The 11618-nt window shown below is 39.6% G+C and overlaps 1 protein-coding gene across 3 annotated transcripts; it reads left to right on the forward strand.

The window, feature by feature from the left end:
- The first annotated feature begins 562 nt into the window (after positions 1-562).
- On the forward strand, positions 563-6501 carry LOC125219612 (pyrophosphate-energized membrane proton pump 2). Of its 3 annotated transcripts, none has more exons than XM_048121637.1 (15): positions 563-707; positions 1094-1413; positions 2026-2229; positions 2541-2692; positions 2787-2934; positions 3064-3196; positions 3332-3504; positions 3724-3844; positions 3962-4149; positions 4285-4722; positions 4808-4972; positions 5085-5240; positions 5327-5438; positions 5646-5865; positions 6260-6501. In XM_048121637.1, exons 2-15 carry the CDS (start codon positions 1321-1323, stop codon positions 6357-6359), a joined length of 2403 nt encoding a protein of 800 aa, XP_047977594.1. In that variant the 5' UTR covers positions 563-707; positions 1094-1320; the 3' UTR covers positions 6360-6501. The 3 variants fall into 3 exon arrangements, with proteins under 3 accessions (XP_047977594.1, XP_047977601.1, XP_047977608.1); XM_048121644.1 differs by having other exon boundaries at positions 599-707; positions 1081-1413; XM_048121651.1 differs by having other exon boundaries at positions 602-737.
- Positions 6502-11618: the final 5117 nt, after the last annotated feature.

Consider the following 11618-nt stretch of genomic DNA (forward strand, 5'->3'; position numbering starts at 1 on the left):
GTTACTGGAATTGATGTCATTAAACCATTATTAGATCGCTAACTTGTTTATATTTGAAAGACAATAACAATTTGAAATAACATTTAGCGACACAATAATGATTCGACGACATCCAATTTCAGTAATGTTTTGACACCACATTAACAATTCAAACAATTGTTGCCTAATTAACCAACTAGTTTTTTTTTAAGTCACGATAATAGCACGATCATATGTAATCAATTTCGAACACGATCAAATTGACTTAATCTGATCGTGTCGACATGATAAATTGATAATAACCCGAACTATACAATTTGCCAAAACTTATCTACTATTAAATCCATTTACGTGATCAAATTAATTTAATCTGATTGTATCGACACGATAACAATCCAGTATAGACAATTTAATAAATCCTTTTTAGTGTATTTTGTGATTGCTTCAACTAGAGGAGAACCTTCTGAAAACACAATAATGAAACCAACCAGTGATCAAAAACAAAAAATAACCGATGACGTGGAAGGAGGATACGACGTGGCGAAACGTAATTGGCTTTGTCGTCAGTCGTGACAGGTAGTGTGTATACTGGTCGGGTCGCAGCGGAAATGGTAAAAGTAAAACCCAACACTCACAAAACCACCGTTCAACGCCTGAAACCACACTGATTCTGCCGTCGATTCCCGAATTCAGTCGCCGGAGCCCTACCGCCCAATCACGCATCACTCGTATTCTCCTGATCTATTCTCTCTTATTCAGTAATTGCTCATAAACTCAGTTAATTCTCTTCAATTAAGAAGGTCCTCGTTTCATAATGTAGTGCTTCAGTTTTCGGTGAATTATAAGCAATCTGATTTGTGCTCAATGCTGGAAATTTGTGGCTTGTTTGTGCCGTTTCGATCCAGAGATGTATTTATGCATATTCTATCTTGGATTATTTGCAAGCATTTACCTTTTTTGGGCATGATTTTGTTTTTTCTCATATGTTTAGTTTGTATGTGCATTTTGACGGTTGGTTGCTTAAATTCAAAAATTGGAGTTTCTGATGCAAGCTTGCTGAAAATTTATTTTTGGATTTGGCTGAGGGCTGATATTTATTAGAAATGCTTTCCAGGAAAGGGAATCATCAGAGGGGAGCACGTGGTGACAAGTGAAGTGGTGGGATAAAAGGGAGAAGCTATTCTTGATTCCGGAACTCACGAGCTGCATTTCTACCTTTCGCTGCTGTAGTATAAAAAATTCAAGATACAGCGACCGGGTTCAGGGGGCGAGTTGCCCCAGAGTGGAGAGTTTATCCCTTTCCCCGTAGCACGGAGGGTGAATTCCTTCCAAAGTGTTGCCATGGATGATGATATGGAGGGAGGGAGCTTGGGGCCTTACCAGGAAAGGCCAAGGACATTCCCGAACATGCGTACTAAACCCTACACTCCACTGGTAAGTGCATCTATTCAACCTACGTATCTTGTGAGCAGAACATATCATCAAACTGTATCTTTCGGTGCTCTAATTATATTGATTTATACCTCTCCTGAGAAAATAATCTTGCTTTATGAGGTCAGCTGCATGTTCTTTGACATGTGACTAATGATTTAAGGCCATATGGATGCAAAAGAGACTTTGAAATTGTAATAGGTTGCACATTCAAAATAAACTTTAGTTTGATAACCGAATAAATCATACTCCTGACCAGAGCGTGTACCCTTTTAGTATTGTGTTACAATGTGGCATGGCATAATTTACAGTAACTACAAGAAGTGAATCTGTATTTGGGGATTTACTAAAGCTAAAACCATTATAAATGGTTTTAAAAACTATAGCTGGCATCTATTTCTTCAAGGAACTTGGTTTTCTATCGAACTAACTAGATCCTCTTAGAATGTCCTTTTATTCCGATAAACAGGTGATGTTTACATGGGTAAAACGTATGAAGAATGAAGCTTTTTTTTTTCTTTTTTTTTTCTTGCATTAGTTTTTTACATCTTATCGTTGCATGTTTTTTTCCTCACTCGCCTTTGCTTAAGTGCTGACTGTAAGTTCTTTCTTCAGATATTTCGTCTACTGATGAGAATAAACAGCCGTGTTCTTTTGGTGCTTTTGATTCTTGGACTGGGAGTTCTCTTTTATATTGGTGCAATTACCTCGCCAACTATTGTGTTTGTATACGCAGTTTGCATTGTCAGTTTTTTCGTGTCCATATACCTTACAAAATGGGTACTATCTAAGGATGAGGGGCCTCCTGAAATGGTTCAGGTATTATTTAGTTTTGTTATCTTGGCTCTTTTATGCCATTTTATACCTATTTCACCAAGATGCATACCGAAGTATTGGTTATGACACATGCCTCCATGTTTGCATTAACCTATAATTCATGTACAACTAAATTCCCAGAAGAAATTATCTATAATGTTAATTATACTTGGCTGGCAATAACATGCTGCCTTTTAGCTTAAATATATTCCATCCAGGCTTTATTAGCCAGCATGACTCTCTGTATTCTCTCCTGTTGAGCTTTGAAGATTTCTTTTTCTTGATTGCCGTGATCTTATTGCTTTACATGCTAGATATCAGAGGCTATTCGTGATGGTGCTGAAGGTTTCTTTAGGACTCAGTATGGAACCATCTCAAAAATGGCTATTTTACTAGGATTAGTAATCCTGATTATATATCTATTGCGGAGTACAACCCCACAGCAAGAATCTTCTGGTTTAGGGAGGTCAGTCACCCAGAAACACACAATAACTGCACTTTAGCCTTCATTGCTACAAAATTTCTAACTATGAATTATCTGCTCTCCTGTGGTGATGCAGGGCAGCAACTGCTTATATTACTGTTGCTTCTTTCCTTCTCGGGGCTATTTGTTCTGGTATTGCTGGCTACGTAGGCATGTGGGTCTCTGTACGTGCAAATGTTCGAGTCTCAAGTGCAGCAAGACGATCTGCAAGAGAAGCATTGCAGGTGTCTGATTTTTGTTTTTTCTTTTGTTTTTTCTTTTGTTTGGCATTATTCTCATATTTTGTTGGACATGTGTACTTCATGTTAGTTGCAATGCATTTGAATTTTATAAGTGGCATGAATTTTTTTCAGATAGCTGTTCGTGCTGGTGGGTTTTCTGCTTTGGTGGTTGTCGGAATGGCTGTCCTTGGTATTGCTATTCTTTATTCCACCTTTTATGTTTGGCTGGGTGTAGATTCAACAGGTTCCATGAAGATCACTGACTGTAAGTTGCCCACCCCTGAGCTTCCTACCTTAATGGACTCTAAAATGCTGTTATTCTGTGTGTGGATTGTGTGATCTTTTCCTGCTCTAACACAATTTTAGCTGCATTAGTCAACCATTATTTTTTCTCTTTCAGTGCCTCTTCTTCTTGTTGGATATGGTTTTGGAGCTTCCTTTGTCGCACTTTTTGCGCAGTTGGGTGGTGGTATATATACCAAAGCGGCTGATGTTGGAGCCGATCTTGTTGGAAAGGTGGAGCAGGGTATTCCTGAAGATGATCCAAGAAATCCTGCTGTCATTGCTGATTTGGTATGGGGGATTTCCTCTCTTTATTCTCTCATCATAAAAAGCATTTGGAAATTGTGGCTGTTGTTGTGAGCAGCACAAAAAATGGTCCAAAAAATTACTTTGGCCCTCATTGCACGCCATTTTTGGTGTTTACTTTATCATGTATGTGATAATATATATTCGGATTACCTCTTAATTCATATTGATTGATATTTATTTCTTATCGTTGACAAATTAAAGGTTGGAGACAATGTTGGTGACTGTGCTGCTCGAGGTGCTGATCTGTTTGAAAGTATTGCTGCAGAAATAATTAGTGCAATGATACTTGGTGGTACAATGGCACAGCGCTGCAAAATTGAAGGTACGCGATCAATTCATTTATCTAGATATCTAGTAATGATGTAATGACCTTACCATATTAGTATATGTTTTTCTTGCTGAATTATAATAACTGATTCTTGATGTTATTCACGTGCAGATCCATCTGGTTTTATTCTGTTTCCTCTGGTTGTTCACTCATTCGACCTGGTGATATCATCAGTTGGGATCTTTTCTATTCGCAATACACGTGGATCTGGAGCGATTGGTGTTTTAGAGGATCCAATGGCAATTCTGCAGAAAGGATATTCTGTAACAATATTGTTAGCAGTTGTGACTTTCGGTTTGGTAAGAAGTTTTTCTTCTTTTTGGATTATTAGTTCTGTTTTTGTTGCCTGTAGAATTAATTTGTGCTTCTGTGCATGCTTATTTTCTGGTGCACTCTTTTACTTGTTCAATTTGGTCATGGCACATATTTTGCAGTCCACACGCTGGATGTTATACACGGAACAAGCACCTTCTGCATGGCTGAACTTTGCCTTGTGTGGTTTGGTTGGGATCATTACAGCTTACCTCTTCGTCTGCATCACAAAGTATTACACCGACTACAAGCATGAGCCTGTGCGCACATTAGCTCTTGCTAGTTCCACTGGTCATGGAACTAATATTATTGCAGGAGTTAGTTTAGGTCTTGAATCAACAGCTCTTCCCGTTCTTGTTATAAGCGTATCCATCGTTTCAGCTTATTGGCTGGGCCAGACTTCGGGTTTGGTTGATGAGTCTGGAAGTCCAACTGGTGGATTGTTTGGGACGGCTGTTGCCACAATGGGAATGCTCAGCACCGCAGCTTATGTCCTGACGATGGATATGTTTGGTCCAATAGCTGATAATGCTGGTGGAATTGTTGAAATGAGTCAGCAGGTACTCGAAATGATCTTAAGATGTTTACAAGCCTTTAGATTACTTTTCAAGCAAGTCTAATGTTATGTGCAAACTAATGTCACAGCCTGAAAGTGTACGTGAAATTACTGATGTGCTTGATGCGGTTGGGAATACTACAAAGGCCACGACCAAGGGATTTGCAATTGGTTCTGCAGCATTAGCATCTTTTCTTCTGTTTAGTGCATACATGGATGAAGTAGGTTCATTTGCACAAGTAAAATTTCATCAGGTAAGCATTCTAAGTCTTGCTATTTCTTTTTATACCTATGAAACAGGGGAAGTTTGAATCGAAGAACTCTTGTTAGGATCTATTAGTTTCATATCATCTCGAACTATTACAGGTTGATATTGCCATTCCTGAAGTGTTTATTGGAGGACTTCTGGGCTCTATGCTTATATTTCTATTTAGTGCTTGGGCTTGTGCCGCGGTTGGTCGAAGTGCTCAGGAGGTTGTCAATGAAGTAAGAAGACAGTTCATTGAGAGGCCTGGGATCATGGTTCGTACAGTAATTCGATCTCTCAAAATAGCTTGTACAGTTTTTTCCATCACTACGTTGCTCAATACCTTACTTATCCATGTCAGGATTACAAGGAGAAACCTGATTATGGTCGGTGTGTATCTATAGTTGCCTCTGCTTCTTTAAGGGAGATGATTAAACCTGGAGTGCTGGCCATCATATCACCCATAGTCGTTGGTAACTTCTTGCTTCCTCTGTACTCTTCTTGGAATCTACAAGTCCATAAAATTTTGGCACTTTATCTATTTTTGTGATATATGTATATAAATTCATGAGGTTACCATCTTTTATTTCCGCAACTGGTGTCAAAAACCTTGTGTCTTGTTGAGAGGTGATGGTCTAAGCGTTCGATAGATAAACCATTAGAATTTTTCTCCCTTGTAGGTATCGTGTTCCGGGTGCTAGGCTACTACACAGGCCAGCCACTCCTCGGGGCAAAAGTCGTGGCATCGATGTTGATGTTTGCCACAGTTTCTGGCATCCTTATGGCCCTTTTCCTCAACACTGCTGGAGGTGCCTGGGATAATGCAAAGAAGTACATAGAGACAGGAGCTCTGGGAGGCAAAGGGAGTGAGTGCCATAAAGCCGCTGTTACCGGTGATACGTAAGTTGCTCGCATTCATGTTTCAAGTTTCGCACTTTCACCCGTTTCGTAACTTGGTCAAATTGTCGGAAAACCATGATATTCATTCAAATTCTAGTCTTTCCCGCAACTTGAAAAAACCGCAGGAAAAACCATGAAGTTTGGATTTTGTTTGTAATTATCTCACGATGACCCAGAATTTGACCAAACTTCATGGTTTTTCAAGCCCCTCGTAATTTTCACACGACCTTTGAAACTTTACAATAATTTCACCATCAATCTGTTTTGGTCACCGAGTTGGTTGTGTCTGGCCGGCTCTATTGAGGCATGTCACGTCAACTCACTAGGCCGTGTTGAAATTGCGAGACGAGTAAAGAATGGTGTAACGAGTTACGAACTTTGTCTATTTTTGCAGAGTGGGAGACCCATTTAAAGACACAGCAGGACCTTCTCTTCATGTTCTCATCAAAATGTTGGCTACGATCACTCTTGTAATGGCTCCAGTCTTTCTGTGAATTGTCATCTCAGGAAATTGCTGTTTCACAATACTCTCTAGCATAATGCGAATATATTATATATATATATATATACGCTCGAGTTTTTTTGATGTAATCGGAGATGCCAATTGAAAGTAATATTAACATAACTTCTCTCTCATATTTTTTGTTTTGCCTTAAATTATGTATGGTTGTTTTCTTTGAGACAAAACCTATTATGCGTGCACCCTCACGGTGTGCTCATACCCCGTTCTCCTCCACCAGCACCGAGCACGTTCTCTCCTTTAAGCCATCACTTGTCTCTGCGGCAGCCACATCTGCCAGATGATTTCCTCGTCCTTGTTTGTTTCTTTGCCTTCCCCTTCATCCTTCTTACTGGTGGGTTAAACTGAGATCCGGGTCGGGTTCGATCCACGTGTCACGGTGTTCGGGCGTGCACACGGTGTCTCCCTTTCTCTAATATGATGCTTAAACCGTATGCTTTGAAGATGATATCAAATATTCCTACTATATAGGTGTAATAAGTTAAGAAATAAAGTAGTAATGCAAGTGTCACATTATATAGCACTAGTCTTAACCCACGTGTGATGCACGACGGAATATTTTTTTGTCATACAATTTTAAATTGTTAATCGATTAATTAAAATAGGAAACAATATAATTATATACGATTTAAAATAGAAAAATATACTACTATGTAATAAAAATTCAATAAATATATACTCCTCAATTCATTTTACACCTAAAGACATTAACTTAAACATATTTAAAATTGAATTGAGACAAACACAATTATTTGGACAATAATAAAGAGACTACATTAAGTGTTGACATTTTTGAAAAATATGTTTAAAACAATCCTTCATATTTCTCTACTAAAAATAATAAACTATGTAAAGATGAAGATAAATACTATGTATGTTTGAGTTAACGATGTTACAATTCTTCTCTCTCTAAGAACGGTAAAAAATATTGGGGTAAAATTCTGAAACCATATACACGCGGTACTCTAACTTTTGTAATCAAAGGAAAAAAACAACAATAAATGAAATGGAAATTACAATGAAAATTAGTCAAGAAAAACCATCTTTCCGCAAGACAAATTACATCACGGTTAGTGCATCCTTTACATAATCCACTCGGTATAATGTGTACAAAGCCACTTGAGATGGCAACAACACAACATCTAAACATTTTTATATATTAGACAATAAATCAAAATAGAGTCCAATTAACCCAAGGTATGGTTGAGTGGCACATACTCATCCATCTTTAACCAAACGCCAGATAATCGATATTTAACTTTTAGTATGGATTAATCTCGAATTCTTAAATCAGTTGTCTCACCCTTGAAAATGTCGAAATTAGTAAGAAAAATAGTCACTAAGTTCATGAAGTAGCTATTGAATTGATGAGGTCCACCTAGGATGTAAGAGCACCCACTATAGGGGCGGCGCGCCGGCTGCCCCCTTCCCGGCTTAGCCGCGGCGGGCTATAGCTGGAGTCGCGTCCGCCCCGGGGGCGGACGAATGGGCTGGGGCGGACGGAAGATCGCCGGCTTTGCGGCGAGGACGGGCCGCTGGAGAGAGAAAAGCGGCGGTCGCCGCGCCTACCTATTGCGCGGCAACACCGCCGCGGCGGACCGCCGGGTTTTTTTTTTTTTCGAATTTTTATTTAATTTATTGGCTTATTTAAATAAATACCCACCAATTTGTCTTCCACTCCACACCCATTTTCACTCCATCCTCAATTTCACAACCCTAGATTTTACCGAGATGCACGGGAGAGACGAAGATTCACCCGGCACGGAAAAGGAATCGGGATACGGATGCTATCCTTCTTCCCAGCCATCTCAGCTGTGGGGATCGAGTCCCACCCCCCGGGATCGAGTCCCAGTCCCTCCATTCCAGTCGTGGTCACCGACATCCCCGCCGTGGCAACAAAGCCAATATCGGGGTCAGTCTTCTTCAGAGGAATTTGGGTCGTTCGGCGTTTGGAGATTATCGACCGACTATGGACTCGCCCAACCATCCGCGACCGGATACCCCTTCTCACTCTTTCCAGCGCACCCAGACTCCTTTGTCTGATTTCGATAGGTTCACACTGGAGCAGATGATGGGGTTGATGAGTCCGGGCTGATGGCAGCGGCAGCGGCGGTAGCGAGTCGGCGGTAGCAAGTTGGGGCGGGTACTACACCAAAGACGAGTCGATTGCTGTGGCGAGGGCATGGGATGCCGTCACATCAGACCCCTGTGTCGGGGCACCGATCAGACCGAGATGGGCTTTTGAAAGCGCGTTTTGTTAACCTACAATGAGTTCAAGCCGAGAGGCGCTAAACCGCGTGACGCGGAATAGCAAATGGAAAAAGTTTGGGAGGATTCTCGACACCCACCAAGAAGTTCGGCGAAGCATCTACGGCAACAACCTTATCAACGCTGAGAGTGGCCGCAACGAAGCCGACGTGAAGGCTCTCTCCGTGTCCCAATACAACGCGCTATATAAGCCTAAGTTCAACCACTGGGAGGAGTTTCGCGTTCTCGAGAACTGCCCGAAATTCAAGGCCATCTGTGCAGAGTCAAGGCCGATCTGGTCACGCGGCGAAGCGCAACAGACGCAACAGAGCCGGGCACTACTACAGCAGCAGCAGCGGTGGACACTCAATCGACCTCAACGACGCCTGCAAGTGGAGGAGCCTTCTGATACACACACCAGGCGCTCACGCCCTCCGGGGCAAGTTAAGGCCCAGCATCCGCAGCGCCCGGATGTCCGCAGGTTCCTCCCGCTAGCCCGGCGCCCGGGCCCGGGATCGCGGCAGCGCGCAGGCGCCTTCTGGAGCTCAGCCCGTGGACCATGGGGCCCATGCGGTCTTGAACAGGAACCTGAATGTGCAATTGATGATGAAACAACTGCAAGATAACTGTCGTTTCTACGAGTCGGCCACCGACCCGATCACCAAGTCGATATACTATGAGCTGATGTGTAGGATCAGAGAGGAGCTGGGGCTGACTGGTCCAGGGGGGACACCGGGGGCGACGGGGGGGCGGCGGCGCCGGAGGGAGCGGGCGACGACGATGAGGCAGAGGTTTCCGACTCCGCCACCGAGTAGATGGTGGCGGTGTTTTTATTTGTTTTTGTATGTTTTTTTTAAAATGTTCGTTGTGTAATTTTCCGGTATCCATGAATACAACGAATATTTGGTCTCATCGCAATTTTTAATTTTATTATTATCTCGTTCTCTTATTATTTATAGTCCGATAATTTTAATTGTAATTGAATTAAAATATACAACAAAAACAATAAAGTGAAATTTGTCCACTAAAAAGTGTCCGCTATTGTTGCGGATACTTTTTTTTTTTGTTGCTGTGGATAAATAAAATGGGGTTATGGAAAAAAGTTGTCCACCAAAAGTTGTCCACCTACAGTGGATGCTCTAACGGATATAGGAACTTGCTAGAGGTAGTTGGTAGATGATAGAAATACAAATACAATTCCAAAAAAAGGAACATGCATCAGAAATTGGATTCCAGTCCCAATTCAGAGCATCAAAATCCTATCTCTTTAGCATCCACACATTTTTAATAAAGTATGAAGAAAGCTGTCCCAATTTGCTTTCCTACCCCGAATCAAATAACGGGTTGTTATTTAGACATGTCATCTATCAAGATTCCACTCAATCATTTAATTTCTCATCTTGATTACACCCAATCTTCATAAATACTCATGTGCCACTCATTTATTCATTTTCTGTTCATTTAATTTTTTACGTAGTGTAAAATAAATAGAGCACTACTTTCATTTTATGAAATGTTCCAATTAAGAGGGATGTTTTTAAAAAGAATAAAATAAATAGAGCACTACTTTCATTTTATGAAATGTTCCAATTAAGTGGGATGTCTTATGAAGAAAAATACAGTAAGTATTTCAAGTAAATTGGGACTGATGGAGTACTAGTTTCTCTATCCGTTATTTATTTGTTATGTTTTGATTGACAAATATTTAACAATTTGGTTGATTAAGTAGGTAGAATGTGTTGCGAGTAAAATACGTGTTTTACTTTTGAGAAAATTATTGAATTATGGTGGATTCAACGGTGGAGAATTTGGTAAATAATTATCTCATATTCCTTTTTTTTCATCTATTTGCAAATATTTGTCTCATTTACTTTTTCTATTTTCTATAAATAAACCTTTTTTAGTTAATACAGTAGTATTTAAAAATATAACTTTTATTCTACTAACATTTTCTACTCACTTTTTTCACAACTTTTTAAACTAGAGCCTTGTCAAAGTAAGACAATTGATCACATACACTTTGACAATATTAGTCTCCCTCTTCAAGGAAGATTCATTTTTTCCCCAAAATTTATTTGTTTAATCGGGCTTTTGTGATTTATTCTCTTAAATTATTATTTTAAACGTGTTAATCGAAAATATTATAAATATTAAGATGCAAATTAAAAGGAAATTGTTTTGAAGTGAGGAAGTCAATTGAGGTTGGGATACATATAATAGGACAAGATCACATGGGCTTCAGAAGCTATGATTGGATTGAATCCGAATACAACAGCCCATACTGCTGTCCCCTTCACTTGCTGATCCTCAAGTGGGCCCCAGAATCCTAGTCAGAATAATGAAGTGGACCAGCTGATTTTCACGTGCCTCAATCCTTCTTATGGACATGAAGCCGCCATGTCATCAAGAATCTTATTTAGTTTCTTTAATGTGCCACGTCATCCAACAAGATAAAGCTGAAAATCTCATCATTGAAGTCACCACACAAATATCATTACTATCACTTGAGATATTAATTTCTTATTAGTTGTTGTTAAATATCTTCATCATATTAGTAGTATAGTAATTTTCATTCATGATTATAAGTTTTAACCATATGAGAATAATTTATAAAGTTACTATGCATTTGTTGTACAATTAACTATCTAAATAAAATAATAAAATGGTACATTTAGAGTAAGTCTTTGAGAGTAGATAACTAAAAAGTCATAGATGTCCTTTAGCCTATTTTGTGCCATTTAAAAAAGGGAGTATTTAAATAAGAAAAAAATAGGGAATAAATAATTTTTGGGTAAATAAACAAGAATTGTTCAGTGAATAAATCTTTGTTGTTTATTAGGTCCACGAATCCCACTGTTTTGATGTAAGCATCAAATTGACCACACAAATGAAATAAATAATTCTACTTTTGGGTATAATCAAAACTTTGAATCAATCACTAAATATATTAAAAAACCAAAACAGGAATGAATACTGGGGGCGGCTT

Source organism: Salvia hispanica, chromosome 1 (assembly GCF_023119035.1).
Source record: "Salvia hispanica cultivar TCC Black 2014 chromosome 1, UniMelb_Shisp_WGS_1.0, whole genome shotgun sequence".
Classification (NCBI taxonomy): Eukaryota; Viridiplantae; Streptophyta; class Magnoliopsida; order Lamiales; family Lamiaceae; genus Salvia; species Salvia hispanica.